Below are 14,842 nucleotides of genomic sequence, written 5' to 3'. Positions count from 1 at the left end.
AAACGAGGTGCGAGTAGAAACGGGCAGTTGTAGGAAGAAATTGTATTTGCATTGTTGGTGTGTACTGTCATGTAGTGTGATGAACTGGCACGGGAGTGTTATGTCTGGGGAAAGAGCTGTTTCGGAGGTAGAAGTACATAACCTCAAAACACGTTGATGAGGTGGTCCGAGCTCCAAGTGAAATAGAAAAGCGAAACACTGCGCAGCATACTGACCTGGCGTAGTGGCTACCGTTGCGGCCAAATACCCAGGATCAGCGGTTGAGCATGATATTCAAAGAGACTAAGTGAGGGCCTAAGTAAGTACAGCTTTGTTCAGGGGAACGCATAGGTTCCAAACTTCCTCCCATTTCTTACACACTTTGCCGATTACCGTTAATTCTCTTCAAGTTCAGTCTTTCACCACCGCGCGGCAGCACTTTCTTCGTATTGTGCTGCCGCCTGTCGGCGCTGCGCAGAACTTCTTGCTCACCACCTGCTGTTCATCATGCGCCGATGTCGGCGCTTCCCGGACTTCATGCCTGCTGCTCCTTGAATGCTTCTTTTATTTCCATCTGCTGTTTCTCCATCCTGGTCGTGCTGCATGTCTGCGCGCGGCCAGCTTTTTCTTTCACCTGCTGCTTCACATCGTTTTTCGTGCTCAACTGCTGCTTTGTGTTTTTGGTCGCGCGACTCGCTCGTGCGCGCGCTTTCTTTGTTGCTGATTGCCACCTAGTGGCGCTTTTTGGTACTAGCTGCGGTTTAATGGTAACCAGTTTGGTGCGTAAACTTGACGTTTTCTGTTTTGTCATTGTTGTTGTTTGCTGCCTGGTGGCGATTTTGTCAACTTCTTGCGGTTTACTGGTAACATGTTTTGTGCGTAAAATAGTGATTTCTGGTTTTGTTCTTGCTGCTGTCTGTTCTGTTGTGGGGTATATTTTTGAACTTTGCTGCTCTGTTTTCTCCTGCTTTTCGTGTCTTTTTGTCTGTTTTGTGCCGTGTGCACTTGCTTTTTTCGTAATTTTGCTGACTTTGTATTTTTGTGTCTCTCATCATGGCTGATCGTTCTTCGAGTTCTCGCCCGCCTGTTGGTCGGTCAATTGACCCTCGCATCCGCAAGACCTACCTGAAATGTTCGCCCGACGCAGCTGGTCAGAGGCGCACGCTGACGCGGCCGCGCAGCACTGCCCCTCCGCGGCGCGCTTCTGTGTCCAGCTCGAGGCCTGATGTTCCTGTGGTGCTAGCTGTCCCCCCTTCTGTCGCCCGTGTTGCCGCTCCTTCCAGTTACGCTGGTCCTGCTGCCACGACTGCGCTGACCGTGCTGGCGTCACTCACCACCACCACGACCACGACTACCACCTGTTCGTCGCCGCTGTCTGCTTCGCGGGTCACGGCGGCGCTCTTGCCCATGTCTGAAGAGCTGTGGACTCTGACGGCGGGCAACCTGTCTGACTCTGACTCTTCGCAGCACTCAGGGCAGCGGACCCCCAGCTCTGCAGGCCGCTCTTCGCCCTCCGGCTCGCAGCACAGTCAGGCTGATGTGCTGCTGTCGCAGGCTATTGGCCCTCTTCATCGCCCCGCTGCGGTGCCGCCCCCTGCTGCGGCCTCTCCTCCGCCTGCGGCGCTGAGCTATTCGCCTGGTCCTGTGCTGCCCCAGGGGTTCCTCGCGGGCATTCCGCGAGCTGAGCACGCCGTGGTGGACGTGTCTGACTTCGGCCTCACCCCGCCTGCTGCGCCCATTGTCACGCTGGCTGCTCCAGTGCCTCGTCCTGAGCCTTCTGCGTCGCCGGCAGCTTCCGCGGCTAGTGCTGCTCCTTCAGTGGTGCTCAGCTCTACTCCCGCCTCTGAGGCCGACTCGGACGCCGGACGCGTCCGTCTGGGCAAGCGGCGCACGGAGCCCGCCCCTGCCAAATTTTCCTGGGCTGAGGACCCCATTGTCGAGTCGCTGCCTCTCGCCGCGGCTGCTGCGCCGCCGTCCAGCCCGCCTAGTGACCCGCCTCCGAAGATGCAGCGCGGCAAGGTCGGTCCCCGGCACCACGCCAAGAATTCCGGTCGCAGTGCCTCGCCGCCCCTCATGGCGCCGCCTCCTCCTGTGTCGGACCGTGCCACGCCGTCTTCTGCACCTGCCGCTGGTGGGGCCGGCCGCAGTTCGAGTCGCTCGTCTTCTCGCTCCTCTTCCGTTCGCGGCCGCCGTCACCAGTCTTCGCCCCGTGGTCGTGGGCCCCTGCACTCCTCCCAGGAGGCTGGCCCCTCGACTCGAGCGCCTGCGCCGCTCTCGTCTGCGCCCATGCCGGACTCTGCTGCTCCTGGGTCCCGGCAGTCAGCCAAGTCCAAGAAGCCGCCTTTGATTGTGTGCCGTGGTGGGCTCTCCCCGTCTGCGCTCAAGGACATGGCGTCGTTGCGCGCGCAGTTCACCGCTGACTTCAAGGCGACGCATTACGCGGGTTCCTCGACGTTCCAAATGGCGAACAAGGATGATCACTTCCGCATGTGCCAACACTTGCGTGCTCTGGGCAAGCGCTTTCACACCTGGACTTGCGCCGAAGATCGCAATGCCCGTGTCATCCTCCGTCGGCTGCACATTGATACGCCCACCGAGGATATTTCGGACGCTTTGAATGAGCGCGACATCCCGCACCACACGGTGGTCCGCCTGCAGTCGCGCCAGGAATTTCCTGAGCCACTGCCTCTGTTCCTGGTTGTGCTGCAGGGCATGGGCCCGCTCCACAAGGCCCTCCAACTTACCAACCTGTGTGGAGTCGGCGTCACTGTGGAACCGTTCCGTGGGGGTGGTCGCCTCGTACAATGTTTTCGGTGCCAGCACTTTGGCCACACAACCCACGGCTGTGATGAGGCCCTGCGCTGCGTGCGCTGCGGTGACGCACATGCTTCCCGGGACTGTCAGCGCCCTGCTTCCGAGCCCGCGACGTGCTGCAACTGTGGCGGAGACCATCCGGCCAACTACTCCAAATGCCCTCACCGCCTCCGCAAGCTGGCGTCTCTGGAACAGCGGAAGGAACAGCAGCAGGCCCGCCGTCCCGCGCAGGCGCCTCCCCCCTCTACCTTTAGTGGTGGCCGTCGTGTCGCGGGCACCTCTTTCGCTGCGGCTGTCTCGGGGCCCCCGCCTACTTCTTCTGCCCACCGGCCCACTCCTGCGGAGGATCCGCCTACTGCTGACGTCCTGCGGGAGCTGCTCGACATGCTCCGCAGCTTGGATGTCTGCTCTTGGCTCCGCAAGCTCGCCGCTCACGTCCGCTCCTTTCTCCAGGCGCCCACCTTGTCTGCGAAGTTTGAGGTCTTGCTGCTGGCGTCCGCCGATCTGCTTGCTGCGTCGTCTGGTGCTGCCGCTCCTCCCGCTGCTTCTGCTCGCCGATGACTGCGCCCGTCGTGACGTGGAACGCCCGCTCGCTGTGCCTTCGTGCTGCCGATTTTTCCGACCTTCTTCGTGTCCACCGCCCGGCCATTGTTGGTGTCACAGAGACTTGGCTTACCGATGGCGTCCGTTTCCAGGTCCCTGGTTACGCCGTCCATCGTGCCGACCGTGCGTCCGGCCTTCGTGGGGGCGTTGCGATCTTTGTCCGTTCGGATCTCCGGCACCATCGTCGCGCGCTGCCCCAGCTGACGAACTTGGAGGCTGTCGCCGTGAAGATCACGGGGGTCGCCCAGCCGTTTACGTTTTGCTCTGTTTACTCGGCACCGCATAAGGCCTTTCCCGTGCTGGCCTTCACCACCTTGCTGCGTCTGGACAGGCACTGCGTCATCGCGGGCGACTACAATTGTCGGCATGTTCACTGGGGCTGCGCCACCACCGACTTTCGTGGCCGTGGTCTCTACAGGCTGGTGCGCGAGGCTGGTCTGTCGCTGGTTGCTCCGTCGTCCCCCACGTACTTCCCGACGCGGGCGGCTCAACGCCCGTCTGTCCTGGACTTTTTTCTGTCCACTGGTGTGCCTGTGCTCAACGTCGCGACTCGTCTCGCCCTCGACTCTGACCACCTGCCCGTCTTTGGTGAGCTCCAGCTCGAGTGCGACTTTGGCGGCGTACAGGAGCGCCTCGATTTTCGGCGGGCTGATTGGCCGGCTTATCGCCGTTGTCTGGACTCGCACCTTGACCTGACTGCGGTCCCTCGCACTCCTCAAGATCTCGACGAGACTGCCACGTCCTTTGCGGCTCTCCTGACCATGGCTGCTGCTGAGGCTGTTCCGGTCTGCCGTGCTCCCCGCTCCGGCCCGCCGATGCCGCGCGAGCTCCGCCGCCTTCTTACACTGCGCAACCGCGCTCGCGGCCGCTGGCAGCGCCAACGTGGTGATCGCCTCCTCGCTGAGTACCACGCGCTCAAGTCTGAGGTCCGCCGTGCGGTTGCCGCTTGGCAGGCGCAGGTGCAGCTCGCCCGCATTCAGGCCCTTTCGCTGACTCGTGGCACCGTGTGGACGTTCCTGCGGAAGCTGCGTGCGACTCGCACCACGGTGCCGCCTCTTTGCGTGGATGGCGCCCTGTTGGAAGACCCCGCCACCAAAGCTGCTGCCCTGGCCGCTAGGTTTCACGAGACATTCCAGCCGCATGCTTCTTCTGCTCTCCGTGCTGCGCCGCAGCTCGCTGCCTCCGCCCCTGTGGACGAAGACCCGTTCCGCGGCTACTTGCTGGCCACACCGCGGGAGGTGCGACGCGCCATCGGCAGCTTACGAAGCCGTGTCGCCCCTGGTCTTGATGGCGTTCAGGCTCCACTGCTGCACCATCTGTCGCGAAGGGGCCTCGTGTACTTCACGCAGCTCTTAAACGCCATCCTTCTCCTCCAGCACTATCCGACCCCCTGGAAGACAGCGGTGGTGGTGCCCGTTCCGAAGAAGGGGCAGGATGTACGGCTGCTCACCGGCCACCGGCCTATCTCCTTGCTGTCGGTGCTCTCAAAGGTGGCGGAGAAGATCTTGCTCGCTCGCCTGCGTCTCCTTGTTGACCGTCTGGATTTACTGCCGCCTACGCAGTTTGGCTTTCGGAAACGTCATTCGGCTCTCCACTCCTTGGCGGTCGTCGTGGATGACATCACCCGAGCCTTCAACAGCCACGAACACTCGGTCTTGGTCCTGTTGGACTTGTCTCGTGCTTTTGACTGCATCAGTCACTCGCTCCTCCTGGCCAAGCTCCGCACCTTTGGTTTTCCGGAGCGCTTCCTTGCCACCTTGTGTAGTTTCCTCTCCGGCCGCACTTTCCGGGTGCGCGTGGACTCTGCCTTGTCCGCGCCGCTCTCCGTTGATGCCGGCGTGCCACAAGGAGCTTTGCTGAGTCCGCTGCTGTTCGCCTTGTTTGTTGCTGACATTCCGGTGCTGCCTGCTGCCAAGACCTTGCAGTACGCGGATGACACCGCCCTTCTGCTCACTGGTCCGGATGCACTCCTGCTGGGTGCTCGTGCGCAGACCTGCCTTCGGTCGATCGCCACTTACCTGCAGTCGTGGGGCCTCCTGCCGAACCCGCAGAAGACGAAAGCCATCTTCTTCTCCAAGCGCCGCAGTCGCCCGCCACCTCCGCTGACACTGCTGGGCACCGTCCTCCCGTGGACGCGGTCTGCGCTGTACTTGGGGCTGCACCTGGACTCGTCGCTCACCTGGAACGAACACGTCTCGCACATGGCCGGCCGCGCTCGCACGGCCATGCAGGCTCTCCGGCCCGTCCTCTCGCCGCGCAGTACTCTGCCTCTGGACATGCGGGTCCGCCTCTGGCAGGCGCTTGTGCTGCCCATCCTGCTCTACGGTTGCGTGGTGTGGGCGTACGTGCCACCTTTCACCTTTCGGCCGATCCGCTCCACGTACCATTGGTGCCTGCGGTATCTGCTCGCCACACCTCATCGGACAGCCGTCACCCGCCTGTACGACCTTGCTGGCGTCGCTCCGCCCGACGAAGTTGTTCGCCGTCTGGCCTCCGCTTTCTTCCGCCGTGCTGCCCGGCACCTGAACCCGGCCATCAACTCCCTGGCGGACTACGACCCCACTGTGGCCCACCCTCACCGTCGCATCAGGGACTTTGTGTTGGCCGAGCCGCCCTAATGTTGATGTTTCGCACTTTGCGGACTTCTTTCACTGTTAATGTACCTGTTCTTGTCTCTTTTGTATCGTGTATTTGCTTTTACCGTTTGTTCACTTGTTTATTGTTCACTTTGCCTGCTATGTAATTGTTCATGTTCACTGTTAATTTACTTGTTTCTGTACGCTAATCGGCTTGTTATTTAACCACTTTGATGTCTATATTTAATCATGTACTCTAGGTTTTTTCATATGTATATATTTTTTCCTAGTCATTAATTGTACTTGCTGCTGTGTATTAATTATCATTAGCTGTTAAGTTTATTATTATTTAGATTTATGTAAGCGCGCAAAAGCGCAGGGTCGCTGGGACGCGCGGTTCCCTTCGGCAGCCGGGTGTATTGATGTATACCATGTACCTAGCATGTAAGGAGGAAAAAAAAAAAAAAAAAAAAAAAAACTTGCACTTCGGTTGAGCTGACCTCTGCGATTACCCCAAATGTGGGTAACACGGGCGCGTAATTTTTGGTAGTCGGGACTGCGTTCGCGCTGTCCCGGTGAAAAAATTTCAACTTAGTAGTTGTGAAGTAGTGTTAAGAATTATGTACAGTGAAGTGTAATTTTTTTTTTTTTTTTTCATCTGTGTATGGTATGTAATGCATTCGTAGGTCTCAAGTTTACGGTGCCTTGGCGAACAACCCCACCGTCTTGAAAGTGCGGAAGGAAGGTACGTAATTGTGCATGGTAATAGTTGAAAAAAGAAAAAAAAAATTCCCATGAACGATACTTGTCCAATTCGATTTTTCAGATTTCCCCCTCCCCGCCTCACCCCCGGGCCCAGTGGTTTAACGGTAACCGGCCCAGTGTGTAAACACTGGGCACAACAAAAAATTGTTTAAAGACTCATCAAATGTTCCCCTCCACGGAAATCTTTAGTTTTTTTTTTTTTTTTTTTTTTTACAAAGGGAACTCCCACTGAAGGGAGTTACCCACCAAAAAATTCATCTTTAATATAAAAAGCGGATACAGGTGAACACAAATAAAACACAACATAGAACACGAATACATGGCCACAAGGGCGAATGGTGACAATCTTTATTCAACACTGACGAAACGGGGCCCCTCCGACGATACCGTCCTAGAGGTCCAGCTGCTTGTTGGGCGGCGAATCTTCTGTGGGCTGCCGGGGGCGACTCGGGGCGCAGAAGGTGCCGGGCCGCAGATGAAGACGGTCCGGAGCAGTGGCGATGTTAGGCAGTAGTTCACTGAGAGCAGAGATCTTGATGGGATGATGCCTGGTAACATTCCTCAGAGCCAACCGTGGACGTGGTGATCACCGTCGTCAGCTGCCGGGCCCACCAGCCGCGACTGCACCAGCGTCAACGTCATCAGGGTCAGGGCGTCTCAAATGATCGTAGGTAAAGAGCGGTCGGCGGGGGTGAGGGGCGTCAGGCAGGGGCTCTGCAAGGAGTCGGATCAGGGGGTTGTCAGAACGCCAGCAGTGGCGGAGAAACTTCTTAGTCACCTTGCAGAGCAGCTCGTGTAAGTGCGGGAGCCCAGTCTGGTCCAGGAGGGTCTGTCGTAAGGTGGCGCGAGGGAGACCGAGCAGGAGGCGGGCACCGAGAAAGTAGGACCGGGTGATCGGACGGAGGTTGTACAGAGAGGAGTGGACCCAAGCCGGGCACGCGTAGAGGAAGTGGGGAAGAACAAAGGAACGGTAGGCAGTCACACGAACGTCGAGAGGGGTGCCGGATGTCGGTCTGAGTATGGTGGCCAGCTGAGCCATGACGGCACGGGACTTGGTGCGGATTGAGTCGAGGTGCGGCAGAAAAGTAAAGGTATTGTCTAGGGTGACCCCCAGATAACGGATGCGAGGCGACCAGGGGATGGCTACGGTGGAGATGACTGGCGGGTGGTCGTGGTGTGGATGAAGTCGGGAGAAGAGGATGGATCGTGATTTAGAGTGATTGAGCCCGATGCCATGCGCGAGGAACTGATTGTTGAGGGAAGTGAGGCCGCGGCCGAGACGGTCGCAGAGCAGCCGCTCGGAAACTGAAGAGGCCAGGAGACAGGTATCATCGGCGTACTGGACAAGATAGGTGCCGGGAGGGGGCTTGAGATCAGAGATGTGGAGGGTAAAAAGTAGCGGTGAGAGAATGGCGCCCTGGGGGACGCCGGCGGAGATGGGGCGGGGGCCGGAGAGGACCCCCTCCACCCGAACCCGGAAGGTGCGACCCTCCAGGAAGGAGCAGAGGAGGCGGATGAGATGAGATGAGAGGTCGGTGGCAGAGAGGCGCTGGAGGAGCTGGGCATGCGGAACGGAATCGAAAGCACGGGCGAGGTCAAGAAGCACCATGCCCGTGTGTTGCCGCCTGGCGAATCCCTGGACCACCAGGTGCTCCACACGGGCAATGGCGTGGGTCGTCGAGTGGCGGGGGCGGAAACCGAACTGGTGGCGGGGTAGAAGGTCCAGGGTGGTGACTTGAAAGAGGAGACGGCGGTGGATCGCCCGTTCCGCGACCTTGGACAGAATAGGAAGAAGCGAGATGGGCCGAAAAGATGAAGGGAGAGACGGGGGCTTGCCAGGTTTGGGGATGGGTGAGACGACGGCGGTTTTCCAGGGGGTGGGGAAGTGGCAGAGGAGGAACATTGCGTTGAAAAGACGGGTCAGAAACACAAGGGCCTTGCGAGGTAGGGCACGGAGCACGGGGGAGGGCAGAGAGTCGTGGCCAGGAGCAGAACGGGGCCGAAGGCGGGCGAGCAGGGTGCGGACCTCGGAAGGCGTGACGAGCGGCAGGGGGAAGGTGGCCGGAAAGGGGGGCAAAGTGACGTGGCGAGACAGGAGGCGGGCCCCGTCCTCGTCGTCCGAAGACTCGGAGGACAGGGAAGGGCCGGGTGCGGATGCGAAGGTGGTCGCCAGGTAGGCGGCCACCGCCTCGGATCGCTCCGAGGCCGTTTCCGCCACACCCGTGGGGGTGGTCAGCGGGGGGATGGTGGTAGGAACCGAGCGGAGACGACGGACGTGAGACCAGAGGGAGCCGGAGCAAGCAGAGAGGGATTGGAGACGCCGAGTCTCCAGACGGGCCCTCCACTCCGCGACCAATCGCCGGCAGCGCCCCCGCAGAACCAGGTACACCCGCCGGTGCAGCAGGGAACGACTAGCCTGCCAGAGGACGCGGAAGCGGTTGCGCAAGGACAAGGCGTCCCGGAGGTAAGGCGGAAATGGGTCGACAAGGGGACGGGGGGGAACCAGAGGTATGTTGGCAGAGGCGGCCGCGGAAATGGCGTCGGTCAGCGAGAGAACGTTGGCGTCAAGGCGGGCAGGGGTATCGAACGGAACAGACAGGTCTATGGCAGCGGAGAGGGAACGCTGAAAACCGCCCCAGTCGGCCTTGGGAAAATCGAAGCGGGGGAGGTGGGGGTTAGAACGGGGGTGAAAGTGAAGTGTGGCAAGAACAGGCAAGTGGTCGGAGGTGCCGGAGGTGATGGTGGTGAGATCCGAGAGAATGGGGAGGGGCGTGGACAGTGCAAAGTCGATGATGCTGGGTTGCCGGTTGAGCTGGGCCGGAAAAAATGTCGGGGTCGGAGGGGCATAAAGAGAGAGAGGAGTACGCCGAAGGAGTTGCCGGAGGGAGCTGCCCCGCCGGTTCGCGGCGGCACAGCCCCAGAAGGGATGGGTGGCGTTGAAGTCCCCGGCCAGCACGACGTGGGCGTCGAGCCGACCGAGGGCGACAACGTCGGCCGTGGGAAAGGCGTACTGAGGGGGGAGGTACAAGGATACCAAGGTCAGGGAGTACGGGAGGCCGTGCAAGCGCACAGCAACCGCCTCGGCCGCGGGGGAAGAAGGGATGCGACGGCGATGATGTGAAATGGTGTTGCGGACGAGTAACGCCACCCCCCCCGCCCCGACCATCGCGATCGGCACGGTGGACCGCATACCCGGGGACCAGGACGGGGGCAGAGGGGGAGAGCCAGGTCTCAGAAAGGAACACGACGTCGGGCGATCGCTCGTGGAGCAGGTGCAAAAGGTCGTGGAGCTTAGGGAGGAGGGAAAAGACGTTCCAGATGAGGACACTAAGGGGAGGGGCGGGATCCATCGAAGAAATTCAGAAGGGCCTGGAGGAGCACTTCGAACTTCTCGGTGGAGGTGCGGGCTCGGGAGAGTGCCGTCAGGACAGACCGGATGAGCGGGAGGTACTGTCGGATGAATGAAATGAAGTCGTGAATGAGGGATGAAAGCGACGAGCAGTCTGAGTCGGAGGCAAGCGGTCGAGAGTCAGAAGAAGGAGCGGAAGGAGGAGGGTGCGAGGTGGCAGAGGGGGGAACAACCGGTACAACGGGGGGAGGGCGTGCCCAAGCATTGGTGGAGAGAGCAGGAAACGTCTTGGGATCGGACAGGGACGGGACAGAGGGCCCGGTCCCCACGGCAGTCGTCGTGGCGTCAGTGAGTCGTTGAGGGTGTCGGCGCAGGTAAGCCTGAATCACGCGACAGTCAGTGGAAGTAGCGAAGTGGGCCCCGTCACAAAGCGTGCAGCGTCGGGTAGTCGAGGTGCAGTCCCGAGACCAGTGGGGCCCAGCGCACTTGAAACAGGCGAGGTCCCGGTGGCATCGGGAGGACGGGTGTCCAGGCCGCTGGCAGCGGTAGCACTGAGGTACGCGCCCCGAGCCGCGGTATTTCTCAACTGCCACCACCCAGCAGCCCAATGTCTTCAACTTCAGGAAGGGGGCTGCCTCACCCAGACCGGATGTAGTGACCAGGAAAGGCCGGGTCGTTGAAGTAGGAGAGGTGCGCATGGCCACCACAGATGCCACAGGTAGGTGCAGGTCGAGCAGGGACTGGGTGACCTCGTCAGCCGTCGTGGAGAGAGGGAGTTTCTTGATCACAACTCGATCGGCACGCTCGTCGGGGCGGAGATGGGTGTAGGGTTTATATCCGAGGCGTTGGAGTTCGTCAAATAGGAGCTGGTGGTCCTGAGGGTTGCTGGTATAAAAGGAGGTGCGGTCATTGACGGAGGTGACAGAGAGAGGACCGGAGAGGAGAGACTGAAAACGTTGTGCAGTGGCGAAGGGGCCGGCTGTGGGCGTGAGAAGGCAGGCGATCGGAGGCATGCGAGGCGTGCGAGGAGTGGAGGTAGGCGGGCGAGGCGCCGCCGAGGAGGAGGCACGAGGCTGCGAGGCTGGAGGGCGGGGTGGAGCACGAGATGAGCTGGGACTCGTCGAAGAGGGGCCCGGGAGAGTGGTGAAGGGCACAGGAGGAGGTTGCGTGTCGGGCCGGTGCCGCTTAGCATGCTGCTTGCGGCGGGGCTTGGCAGTCAAGGGTCGGTCCGAGGAGGCAGCCCCAGCGCCGTCGTCGGTGTCGGTATCCGGTAGACTGAGGAGACTGTCGTAGCGGTTGCTGGTAGGGACGGCATCGTCGGAGGAGTGCTGGTCGGGGTGGGCGCGCTTGACGGTCTTCGTGGGAACGATGAAGCCGGTGTCCATGGGAGTAGCAGTCGCAGCAGGAGGAACGGCGGCAGGCGGTGAGTCGGTCGGCAACAGCGGAAGAGAAGGCGCAGGAGACATGATCGGTGAAGTGATGCAGGCCGTGGTGGTAGTAGTAGTCACAGTTGGTGGTGTTGGAGCAGAGGTAGTCGTAGGCAGAGCGAGGATGGTGGAGACGTCCAGGCCGTGAAGATGTTTCGTCTCGCTGACCTTAATGCAAACAGTCTGGGTGCGCAGCCCGGCTGGCGCGGGGGAGGGAGGCGGAGCCACCCCCCCGACCCCAGCAGCGCCCGCCTCCCCAGACCCGACTTGCATGGTCTCCAAGCGCTGGCGATGCGGTCCACAGTATTGTCGTGGCTGGGGTGGCCGATTGTCAGTAGTCATCTCATCGCCAGAACCGGCCTCGGCCGAGGGCCTCGGACCAAAGTCGTCCCCGCCCTGGTTCGGCGTCATCGGGAGAGAGTCCATTCCAAACTCTCCCCTCGGCCTCCCCAATAGGCTACAACTTGGTTGCCGGGAGTCACAAGAAGTGGCCTCGGCCGATGGCCTCTGACCGAGGTCGCCCCCGCCCTGGTTTGGCTTCATCGGGAGGGAGTCCATTCCAAACTCCCCCCTCAGCCGCCCCAATAGGCCGCGACTCGGTGGCGCACAGCACTCACAAGAAGAAGATCTAGGATCTAAGAACTAGATCTACACAAGAGCACTCCTGGTGGTCGACTCAGGAACTAGCAGCAGCAGGTCTCGGCGGCTCGCTGAAATTGCTGAAAGGAAACCAGTTAGTTAATGGCCAAAAGTGCTCAGATTTGCTTCAAAAAGCTTTTAAAAAATTCCCCTGAACAGTTTGATGCCTTTGAAGGGAAACCAGAGCACGGTTGAAACTTTGAAAATCCGGACTATATAGGAAAAATGTGCGGACCACCACTAATGGTGAAAATAGCGTACGGTCGTGCAGCCTGAAGCCGCGAATCGTCCGAAAATCGCCTCGTGGGACACGGCACTCGATATTTCGTGAAACCCTAGGTATGTTGCTAATGGAAAAAAGTTCCCCTCTCGACTGTGCCGTGGTGCCCGCCTTTTTGCCGAGGCGGACGCGACGACCCGAGTGCCGCCACGCGGCAAACGGTGTAACCAAGTGCCGCCACGCGGCAAACGGGGTAACCAAATGCACGCGGCGGTCGACCGTCGCCGTGGGTACAGAAACAAAGGAAACGAGGTGCGAGTAGAAACGGGCAGTTGTAGGAAGAAATTGTATTTGCATTGTTGGTGTGTACTGTCATGTAGTGTGATGAACTGGCACGGGAGTGTTATGTCTGGGGAAAGAGCTGTTTCGGAGGTAGAAGTACATAACCTCAAAACACGTTGATGAGGTGGTCCGAGCTCCAAGTGAAATAGAAAAGCGAAACACTGCGCAGCATACTTACCTGGCGTAGGGGCTACCCTGATTTAGCAGGCGGCTCCCCCAGTTATTTTTCCAGTTATAATTTTTCGGTGCATTTATGCCCTTTAGATTCAGTTGGTAGACTCGTGAAGCAGACGGCAGCGACGAGCGTAAGTATTGATCCTCCCCAGTGCTGCGCGCAGTGCTGGGAGACGGAACTACTTCCTCCCCCCCTCCGCTTCACCCCCGCGCCTAGTGGATTATCGGTAACCGCGGAACTGTGTAAGACTCGTGGACCAACTCCTAGTAGTTCCAGCTCTGGCCGACAGAGCTGCGCTCCGGTCGCGCGATGCGCCCCCTCCCCGCTTCACCCCCGGGCCCATCGGTTTAACGGGAACCGAGGGAGTGTGTAAAACTCTCGCGCGCGGCGATTCCCCCCCGCCCCGCTTCACCCCCGCGTCCATCGGTTTAACGGTAACCGGTGGCGTGTGTAAGTCTCTCGCGCGCGGCGATTCTCCCCCGCCTCGCCTCACCCCCGCGCCCAGTGGTTTAACGGGAACCACTGGACTGTGTAAACTGGAAAGTGAGTCCCGTGTCGCCGTTCTGGAAGTGAACCGCACCGTTCCCGTTTCTAAATATGAGTGTTCCTCTGACATTGTGTGCCGCGAACAATTAAAAGTGCAGTCCGGTAAAATGTCGTCAGCTCGCCCGAAGACGCCCTCTAAGGGCTCCCGACTGCCCCTGCCGATCTCCCCGCCTCACCAAACGCGATCTACTGGGAAACCAGACTTAAAAACTTACATGGACCGTCATGCTATCCAGGCCTCACAGCGGCTGGAAAGTTTTAAGGCCATGTCTGCGGCGCAACAGCGCGCGGCTTTGGGACTCGGTACCCAACCTGGCCCCGCGCCCGCCCTAGCCCCCGCTCATGCCTCTTCGTCTGCTTCTGACGTGCAGATGCCGCCCCCTGCACCACTGTCAGGCCAGCCCCACACCCCAACAAAAACTGTGGGGCAAATAACACTGTACGGCCAATCGTCGCAGGCCAGCACATCGGCGCGCGTATCACGACCCATCGAAATGGCTGATGATGCAAGGAGCCTCGTCTCGCCCACTGTCCCTCTGTCCAACAGGTTCGACTCCCTGTCGAACCTGGGGGACACAGACTCTATGTGTGAGACAGACACAGACTTTGAGACTGTGAAGAGCCGCAAGCGCAAGCGCACGACGAAGCCCGCCGCGGACAATTCTGACCAATCTACACGTCAGAAGGCCCCGCGACAGTCCACTGTCCCTGACTCGGCACCGCCCGCGCAACAAGGCGCCCGCGGCCCGCGCATACCGCCCATTTACTGCCAGGCTGACATCCCCGCCACTCGCCTGCGCGAAATGCGTGCCCACCTGGGGGACTTCCAAGTGAAGCTCTCGGGGCGGCAGACGACCTTTTTCCCCACTTCGCGGGCCCAACACGAAAGGCTCCTGGAACACCTGATCTCGGTCAAGGCCGAACCTTTCACCCGCCCATTCCCTGGCACCAAAAACGGGAATGTGGTAATATCCAACCTACCGGCAGACATGCCGGTGGAAGAGATTAGAGCCGACCTGGAGCAGCTCGGGTTCGAGGTCCGCCAGGTGCGCCAAATAGAACGCCGCGGAGACGAGCCCAGGAAGTTTCGCCACTTCCATGTAACCTTGGAGGGGAACAGCAGGACGGGGGACCTGCTGAAATTAAGGTACCTGGGCATGTACGCCGTCAACGTGTCGAGACACAAGCCCCGTGGCCCCCAGCAATGTCGCAGGTGCCAGGAATACAATCACAACACAGGGGACTGCCACAGGTCCCCTGTGTGCTTTAAGTGTTCGGGTGGCCACTGGTCACGAGACTGCCCAGTTGACAGGTCGGTCCCCCCAACCTGTCCCAACTGCAAGGGCCCCCACCTGGGTGGAAGTACGGGATGCCCCAGGCGAGTGGCGTATGAAGCCTGGCAACTGC

General features: G+C 60.1%; 1 protein-coding gene across 1 annotated transcript; it reads left to right on the top strand.

The window, feature by feature from the left end:
• The first annotated feature begins 1,032 nt into the window (after positions 1 to 1,032).
• On the top strand, positions 1,033 to 3,354 carry LOC134543992 (rho GTPase-activating protein 17-like). Its single transcript, XM_063388435.1, has one exon. The coding sequence runs from the start codon at positions 1,033 to 1,035 to the stop codon at positions 3,352 to 3,354; it is 2,322 nt and encodes a 773-aa protein (XP_063244505.1).
• The last annotated feature ends 11,488 nt before the right edge of the window (positions 3,355 to 14,842 follow it).

This window comes from Bacillus rossius, unplaced genomic scaffold, assembly GCF_032445375.1.
Source record: "Bacillus rossius redtenbacheri isolate Brsri unplaced genomic scaffold, Brsri_v3 Brsri_v3_scf27, whole genome shotgun sequence".
Taxonomy (NCBI): domain Eukaryota; kingdom Metazoa; phylum Arthropoda; class Insecta; order Phasmatodea; family Bacillidae; genus Bacillus; species Bacillus rossius.
This window is presented reverse-complemented; position numbering and strand designations above follow the sequence as displayed.